The 10,000-nt window shown below is 35.2% G+C and overlaps 1 protein-coding gene across 6 annotated transcripts in view; it reads right to left on the bottom strand.

Annotated features, from left to right (window-relative positions):
- Positions 1–10,000, bottom strand: part of LOC135223880 (protein grainyhead-like) — a 391,944-nt gene that overhangs the window by 122,715 nt on the left and 259,229 nt on the right. For 4 of the 6 annotated variants that reach the window (XM_064262788.1, XM_064262793.1, XM_064262791.1 and 1 more), the window contains one exon: positions 8,622–8,657. The exons of the other annotated variants lie outside the window; for them this stretch is intronic. In XM_064262788.1, coding sequence (XP_064118858.1) covers positions 8,622–8,657 — 36 coding nt within the window. The remainder of the gene's footprint in view (positions 1–8,621; positions 8,658–10,000) is intronic. 6 annotated transcript variants of the gene reach the window in all.

Below are 10,000 nucleotides of genomic sequence, written 5' to 3'. Positions count from 1 at the left end.
GAATTGTCGTTACGCCGCCGTTTGCGTAACGTACAAGCAATTGCGCATGCGCGAGAAATGATTGCATCTGAGATAAAAAAAAAAAGTTCCATTACTGAAATGACGATGGCGTACAAAATCTAATTGTATTAAAATACTTCATTATTACTCACCACCCCAGACACATATTGCCAATAGAAATACTCGTAAATATTCTCCGGACCAACGGGCGTGGGCGCCAGTACAGAGATTCAGAAAAGAAAGAAAGAAAGAAAGAAAAAAAAACACATCAGCCCGATAATATTGGCTGTGCGCTACGACCGATACTGATCGTACTGTCAGGCAACATTCATTAATTGCAGAGTTACTGCCAATATAGATATCTCACGAAACGGAAATAAGAGGATAAAGCATAGGGTAAAAACACTTCATTTTTATATGCATGAGAAATACAGCAAATAAAAGGATAAATAGAAAAATTTGATTAAAAAGAGGGTAGGTTCATCCTATAAGTGACCATGGAACTCATGGAAACAAGGGGGAATAGGCGGGAATTCCAGAATTGTGGGTTAAGGGAAACAGTAAATAGAAAAATAAGATAATGAAGAGTAGGTTCACCCTAAGGGACCTTGAAACTGTCCTGGAAACACGAGGGAAAGGGTGGGAATTCCAGAGTCGTGGGATATGGGAAACTACAGAACGACTGGACGCATTCATACCGAAGTCGAACTTTTATTAGCCTGATTTAACCAAAATGGATTCATTTATTTATTGACATCAAGACGTTTACCCAGGTTCAAGTTCTGGAGATACACATTCACACATCTTCTTCAGCATTACTAGACTTTGTTTAGGACAAATAATTACAAAGTGTATCTATGTAGCTACGAAATCTCTTCAGGCAACGTAGCATCTTACACGAACTGGGTCCTAAGACCGCATTCGTTGTAACGTCAGGCAAACCAGTATAATTGGGTTGAATTTTCTTTTTCATAAAAAGGCTGCTGATCCAACGGGAGACTGACATTCCTTAATTACATTTGACCTGAAGTCAAATTAAAATTAGGGCGAACTGTGGACTTCGAATGAACTACATAAAAAATTGTAGACTTCGTATGAAGTATATAAAACAATCGTAGACTCCAAATGAAGCATGTAAAAAAAATCAAAGCTTCAAGTAGAAGGAAAGAAATCTTTATAGATTGGAAGAAAAAGATAGATGAATGGCGCTGGGTGATGGGAAAGGGGCGGTGGGGGGGGGTGGGGGGTTTGTTTATTTGTGCAGATTTGTGCAGGATTTATGTTAACTGATTCTAGTCAAATAAGAAATAGCAACTAGAGATATACGGCCATCTATCTTCTTAAATTACCACCACCATAAGTTTTAATATAAACATGATATCCCAAAAACGAAGGTCATCTATGATGAATTTGAAATTATAATTCATCAATGTATTCAGACTTGAAAAAACCAAACGCTAAGCTCAAACAGCTCCTGAAGAAACGTATAAATATCGTATGAGAACAAAGGACTGCACAGAACACCGTAGCGAATACATGATCTATTAAAAAATCAATTTGAATTGCAATTCCGAGATCACTGATCGACAGGTTTGAAATGAGGCTTCGATTAAATTCACCTCACGATGGAAGAATGAAAATTTTATGTATGTATGTAGTAGTATGTATGCATGTATGTTTGTATGTATGTATGCATAAGCCAACGTGTATTTTATGAATACGTAAAAAAAATAATAAAATAAAAAAAAAATCCACAAGGTAAGTAGCGGGAATCTTATTGCCACTTACAAACAAAGACGAAAAAATAAAATTTGATGTATGCATGAATAGGGCAACGTGTATTTTAGGTATACATGGGTATGAAGGAAAAAATAGATAAAAAAAAAGAAGTTAAGGGGCAGGAACTTTAATTGCCATTATATAACTAAGACGAAAACTTCTAATGGTAAACAGAGAGAGAGAGAGCTCCAAGCACATTCCAAGGCAAGAAGGCGGGCCGTTGCGAGGAACACAACGATCCTTCAATTTCTACTTAATTTAGCGGCCCATAAAAAGAATGTTTTGGCGGGAGGAGAGAATAGTCCCTCCGGGATAATAAACTCGTTAAAAAGTGTTAGTTACCTGTGGCTCTTTGCATGCTGAAGCCGTCGGTTTCAGAAATCGTTATACGGTAACTAATATTCTGCATTCATTGTTTTTTCCAAGATGGATGATCGTCCCTCTGATAGGGTTAACAATGGACCTGGATTTTGGTTGGTACTGGTGCACAAAGAGTGAAGGAGTCAATAATTTCTAGTATTGTCAATCTAAAAAGGCCAACATTCCATTCCTGATAGGGTCATAAATGGTCCTGAATTTTAGTGGTTGTTGGTACACTAAGGATGATATAAACGATAAAAATGTATAATGTTCCTAAAAAGGCCAACTTACCATTACTGAAACTTTAAGGAAAATGTTATACCAATATCTCATATCACGAGATTCGTCCATATTTACAAACTCCAAAACATATCTCAAAAGGCCAACTTTCCATTAAGGAAAATTTAAGGAAAAATTTCATACCAATATCTCATATCACGAGAGAAATTCATTCATATTCACAAATTCAAAAACGTATCTCAAAAGGCCAACTTCCCATTGATTTAACGTCAGTATCCAACATCACGAAAGAGATTCATTCATACTTCCATTTAAAAAAATCGAAATGAATACGGAGAGATTGTGATCTATCAGCGCTGGATTTCAAACGATGCCGATTTTCATGAAGATACTGAAATGCTGACGAACAAACACATCTGCGGGGAATGAAAAGGTTTTATAAAGCGAGTTCTTCCATTTCCACGACTAATTTGAAACCCCTGACCTCTGAACATCGTCAGCTATTTCAGCTTGTTCAATTGAATTGAATTGAATATAGAATTTAGGCAAAGGCCAAGCACTGAGACCTATGAGGTCTTTCAGCGCTGAAACGGAAATTGACAGTAAAAGGTTTGAAAGGTGTAACAGGAGGAAAACCTCAAAGCAGTTGCACTGAGAAATCATTGTTAAGAGAGGGTGGAAAGTAAGGTGGTAGAAAGAGAATATGAAAGGAGGTACAGTAAAAGGTCGGAAGGGGCTGCAGCTAGGGGCAGAAGGCACGCTGCAAAGATCCTTAAGTAATGCCTACAGTGCACCGCATGGGGTGCACTGACGGCACAATTCCCCTTCGGGAATTTCAGCCTGTTGCCTATAAGCGGTTGACTAAGTCCCTCAATGATCACCCGTCGATATCTTGCTTTGGCGACAGCGACAAAAAGTCACCGAGTTGCCCAAATAATTTTAAAAGCCTCTCCGATACACTACAGTGGCTCAGTACACGAGGAACTATTTCTCCCCTGTTCTTTTGTCACCACAGAGGCAAAACGTAGGGCGATCTTAATTGGGAAACACATCTAACAAAATACGGACCAAATGCGCAGTCTACCATGCAACACTTATCTCTCTCAGGTATGGCTACAAAAAGTGGAAGCCTGAGATAATTAAAAAGCTGCTCAAGTACGGGGCAGTGGAGGGTTTGAAGCATAGTATATATACCGAAGACTGAACGCACTCAACCAGTTGGACGTAGATTGAAAAAAAACAGTTTTTTGTTTGCCATCTTTTAATTGATCGGTCCAAAATGAATTCGACTGCTACCGTTTCAGAAGCTGCTGATCTTCTGACATTTCAGATAATGGACAAAATACGTGTCCAGTCCTGCTTCTCAGAAGGCGCTGTTTGTTGAAAGATTATAATATCTTACCTACATCGAGAGAAACAAGGAATGAAATCAAACGTCCCGCTCTACAGGTAAGGAGAAAACGAGACATCAATGTCATGCACTAGACGCAATATTATCTGTCAAGAACTTTCAGCATTTACCTAGCTGCCTTTCATGCTGTTCTTAATGTACACACCACTCACTCTTTTGTCACTTCTGGGAATGATCTGCACAATGCAACCTTTTCCTCTTGTTTTATTTTCTTATATCATCAAGAATAATACATCCTTTAAAACATATATTTATTCGGCTTTAGAAGGCTTTAGCCAATGCACAGAACTATAAAGCAAATTTATCAAGGCTTTAGCCAGTGTGTAGAGATGTATATCGAGCTTTACATGACTTAATTTAGTGTGTAAAGACACAGATCGACTTATACGACTTCAACCATTGTCTAGATATATAGTTCAGATTGCCAGATAATGATATGGGAGAAGTGACGGTCGCATCTGACCGTGAATAACACAGACGTTATCTTTCAAGTCAGATCTAAGTGAAGTCAGACAACTGGTAATATTTATTAGTTGTTTTTTTTCCAGATTCGACGACAAGTTTTGTCCACTATCAAGAAATGGAATGTAAGTGAGGATGCACGTATTAATGAAGTACAAAGTATATATTTATATGTAAGCGCATACTGTGATTCTGGTTTCGTCACCAGATTTGAAAATTTTTGTCTATTATAAAAAAAAATTGAAAATAAGTAAAGATGCACGTACATATGGATTACACAGATTGCATTTACATGTAAGTGCATACTGTGATTTTACAACCAGTCGCACACGTACCCATGATTTACCTAGTGACGTATCCAAGTTTCCCTTACACGAAGTTAAAAATTAAAAAAGTTAATGTAAACATAAATGCATATACGAAAATATAAAGAGGTTTTGAGGCAATCCTCCTTTATGAATTTCAAAAGGTAATGCTAATATAAATGCATATACGAAAAAAAATAGAGAGATTTTGAAGTAATTCTCCTTTGTGCATTTCAAAAGGTAATGCAAATATAAATGCATATACGAAAACTAGAGGTTTTGAGATAATTTTCTTTTATGCATTTCAAAAGGTAATGTAAATATAATCTTCAATGCATTTCAAAAGGTAATGCAAATATAATCTTTTATGCATCTCAAAAGATAATGCAAATACAATCCTTTATGAATTTCAAAAGGTAATGCAAATATAATCCTTTATGCATTTCAAAATATAATGCAAATATAAACCTTTATGCATTTCAAAAGGTAATGCAAATATAATCCTTTAGCAAATTTAAAATATGAAATTAAACCTTTATTGCATAAAAAGGTATTGCAAAATAAATAAACCTTTATGAATTTTCTAAATGGTATGTTAAATATAAATTCTATATGCATTTAATACGGTAATGTAAATATAATCCTTTATACATTTCAAAGGGTAATGTAAATATCATCCTTTATGCATTTCAAAAGGTAATGTAAAGATAATCCTTTATGAATTTCAAAAGGTAATGTAAAGATAATCCTTTATGAATTTCAAAAGGTAATGTAAATATAATTCTATATACATTTCATACGGTAATGTAAATATCATCCTTCATGCATTTCAAAGGGTAATGTAAATATAATCTTCAATGCATTTCAAAAGGTAATGTAAATATAATCTTCAATGCATTTCAAAAGGTAATGTAAATATAATCTTCAATGCATTTCAAAAGGTAATATAAATATAATTCTAAATGCATTTCAAAAGGTAATGCAAATATAATCCTTTATGCATTTCAAAAGGTAATGTAAAGATAATCCTTTAAGCATTTCAAAAGGTAATGTAAATATAAATGCATATACGAAAAAAATAAAGAGGTTTTGAGGCAATCCTCCTCCACGCTAAATGAAAACCGTTCATGAATTTTGAATACCCCAAATGTCCCTGGGGAGTAACACGAACGGGGACGATAAGGTACTGGGGCACTAGAGGTCAGACGGCGATCCCCATACCCACGACTTGCAACTTTACGGCTGCGGTTTTAATGGCATAAACGGTCGGGGTCCCCCCTCTCCCCCAACAGCATATTTATGGGGCAACAAAAGTGTCATTCGGAAGCTGACGACAATCTCGAAATTCATCTTTACGGCCGCCATATTTTTTTTTAATTTTTTTTATCTCGAGGTGATAAAAAATTGTTCGAAGGCAAAAAAAGGAAAAAAAAAGAACTCCTTCGTTCCATTCCCTCTTTTGTGGGATCATCATAGCACCTGTGGAATGACCTGACCAACCTCCTTAGCGCAGGTAAAATAATCTCCCTCCCCCTCCCTCCCTCCCTCCTCATCTCACAACCTGACACATCTCTCCCTCACTCTCTTACAGACTATCAAGTTGGCCTTATGCCTCTCCTCCTACCCTACCCAATGCATTTTTCTCATCTTAGATCAGGAATCATTATTCCTTACCAAGAAGGAGGAGGAGGAGGAGGAGGAGGAAGGAGGAAGGAGGAGGAGGAGGACGGTGATGGGGGAGGAGTGAGTGGAAGTTATAAGAAATTAACAAGATGGAGTCCAGTAGATTCTACATCAATTTTTCTTCCTCAGACGATTTATATGTTTTTCTTTTTGAATTATTAGATACCAGAGAGAGAGAGAGAGAGAGAGAGAGAGAGAGAGAGAGAGAGAGAGAGAGAGAGAGAGAGCATTCCTTCATTGGATTCGCTTTGTTTAGCAGATGGAATGTTTAAATGCCAGTTTTTTTATATTTTTTTATTCGTCTCAGCAACTAAAGTGACAAGAGTTTATTTCAACGCAATAAGAAAAATACATTTTTCCTTTTTGATGTCTAACTGTTTGAAAGGGAACGGGGGTTACATCTATACGAAATTTACATCAAGTGATTCAGTGGTTTCGTTGTCTATGCTTTCATACATGCGTGCTTGATACATACACACACACATATATATACATAAATAATCATATATGTATATATGTATTTATGTGTGTGTGTATATATATATATATATATATATATATATATATATATTATATATATATATATATATATATATATATCACATACAAAAACCCCAAAATTATTTAAATAATAAATAAGAGACATATAATGACCTTTTCATATCAATAAAATAATAATCGTAATTTTTGTCATACGGAAGATATACATCACCTACAACGAAACCGGAAGGAGATTAAGTTTTGACAACTTTATGTATATCAGCAGAATATCTCAAGTTCGGATGAACAAAATTTGGTGACGCTTGGCACATACGTTATTTAGGTAATCCTCTAAAGGTGATTAACTTTTCGGGAGAAATCAGCTGAACTGATTCGTTCCCACGTAAATCATTGATTCCTATACTCGACTACGGAATAGATAATGTCAATTTGACACTTGTTGCATATCACGACGTTACTGTAAAAGAATTATGCTTTAACATAAATATGAGATTGAATAACAAATATAAGGGTAAATAATACTTACATTAAGGACCAACAGGGTACGTGAAATTCGCGAAAATATAAGCGAGTTCATTATAATATTGATGATAATAATAATAGGTCCTTTACCAATACTGCTATTATTGTTACTGATATTCGTGTTAGGTAAGTAACCACGGACACAATCTCATCTAAAAATACAGAAGTTTCGATGCTTTGTGAAAGAATTACGGAACGACATAATAATACAGACTGCAAACGGGTTCAATTTAAACATCTGAAAGTAAAGACAACATTATAGAACCAACCAGTTAAATAACAATAGCATATGTAAACAACATCATCAGTAGCACTTTACTTAGCATGCACAGAAAAACCAGAACAAAGAATAAAAATAAAACAAATGTATCTAACTAAAGAATAAGGCATCTGCCCTTTCATTTGAATTCACACTTAGAGATAAGGGGCATTTATACGTTTCTTTTAATAGCAACTGTATACATGCTTCAAATGTATATAGAGGTTTGGCGTCCCTGTGGATCATAGCCTAGTAGAGGGGTGATGGTGGATGGGGCAATGAAAAAAAATAATTCAAACACAAATATAACTGTGCACTAAGAACAAACATGCAAAGAACAAGGTGCTCTACAAAAGCTCCACGAAGCTTTGTACAGCGGACAAAAGCAACTAAAATTTACAAAAGACACAAAAAAACACATTATTTAGACAGTGAGAAATTAAAGAGAGAGGGAAGTATGAAGGCATGTGTTCTATTTTCATTATTTTTTCAATGCAATGAAAACCACAGTTTTATTTACTTTTCCAGATCATAATGATGAACAATCTATTCTTTACTTTCAGTTAAGTGCATTTTAAAACCAAGATATATAAACTACTCGAAGACTGAAATACTGAATCACAAGAAGATGTAGAGGATTAGGCTTCCAACCTTATCGACCACGTATCAATGAAAAAAAAACAGAACACATGTTTTACATTTAACCTTCGATAACAAGAAGAAACAGAGGCAACAAGAAAGAGTTTATTCTAAAATCATATACCGTAAACCGTGGCATTCCTGTCCTAAATCTATATTTATAAAACACAGATAGCTTCCACTGCCCAAAACAATACATGTAACCATCAAGCTAAACAAAATAAATGTGTGCAAACCCATTTTGTTAACTAAACTACTATACACTGAATCAGAACAATCTACGCGTGTTAATACAAAAAACCACAGGACAAAAACAAAACAACACCGCCACGAACAACACATAGAAAGAGATAACACGTAAAGATGACACAGTAGAATGAAAACCACGCACACACACACACAGACAAAAAACACAAGACAGGTTCTAGAGGTTTCCACAGCGAACGGGTTCTATACTCACATCTTAGGAATATGAATTTTGTCGTCATCGGTGTGTCTGGAGGGAAAACACAAGAATAGCTCGGCATCAGCACATCAGCATCAGAGCCAAACCCCCCATATTGATTTTTTTTTTTCTGTTTACAAATTCCCCAAAAGTTAGGATTTTTTTTTTTAAGGGATATTATGTCATCGGCACACCCCTTTGAGATTTGCACTACACTTTCGTGAGGGGTATATGGGTTGGGTGGGTTAGGGGTAAGGTGGATTTTGGGGGGCGGGTGGAGGTCACCACAGGCAATAGCTTCAGACACCTATATTTAAAGCCTATCAAATTGTAAAAGAATTTTTTTATGCCTTATGAGTAAATACTGAATTCTGATTTTTACACATAATGAAGGGATTATAGTAATATATATTATATATATATATATATATATATATATATATATATATTATATATATATATATATATATTATATATATATATGTGTGTGTGTGTGTGTGTGGGGTGTGTGTATCGTGTGATTTGTGAACTACTGAAATCTTTCGTTTTGATAAAATATCTGTCATTTTGACCTATATGCACCATGAAGTTGTATCTATTTCTGGGGAAAGAACTAATCCATTACAGAAAAAAACTGTTTCTTCAGAGTAAAGGAAAATCCCTATAGAAAGAGAAATGACTCCACATGGGAATTTCTGAATAGAACTGGGATAGGAGAGCTTACGTTACATTTTACAGTGTTTTATTTTTTACCCGGTACGAACAGTTTTTTTTTCTTTTTTGTTTGTAAAAATTCTCAAGATGCGGGAAAAGTATTTTCATCTCGTTTTCCAAAATCTTATCTCTGAGGACCCGCAATTTTCTTTTTCTTTTTTTTTCTAAATTGACTGAACTTTTTAACTTACGTTAATCTCATACAATCTGCGACTAAGTTTAAATAAGCATATATTATTTACTTTACACCTCTTACCAGGTTTTTTTTTAAAAGGGGAAACAGGTTCGTAACAGCACCGAAACTTGGTTAATTTAGGTGTCTGGAGCTACCTGGATCGTGGGCCTTACCCTGTACACAACTCAGCACTTAAAAACTCTATACAGCTTCCTTAAAGCAACTATATATATCTATAGCCTGACTAATTATCTGGGCCTCTATGAAAACTAATGAATAACATTTGCTCTCAGTCATACTAATATGTTTTCGTTTTCAGTTTTGAGACAAGCCACTCCTCCTTTGTGATATAGTTTCATTTACATTACAATAACTTACCGAAGTTATCTTTCATCTGGCAACAAGGATCATCTATACCTGGAGGGGGCGTGGCTTACTTCTCAAATCAAAACAAAAGCGCTATAATACCATTAAGTCGAAATGAGATCGACAACTAAGAAGCCTC

The sequence above is a fragment of the Macrobrachium nipponense genome, chromosome 10 (genome assembly GCF_015104395.2).
Source record: "Macrobrachium nipponense isolate FS-2020 chromosome 10, ASM1510439v2, whole genome shotgun sequence".
NCBI lineage: Eukaryota > Metazoa > Arthropoda > Malacostraca > Decapoda > Palaemonidae > Macrobrachium > Macrobrachium nipponense.
The sequence above is the reverse complement of the archived record's forward strand: the minus strand, read 5'-3'. Positions and strand labels throughout refer to the sequence as shown.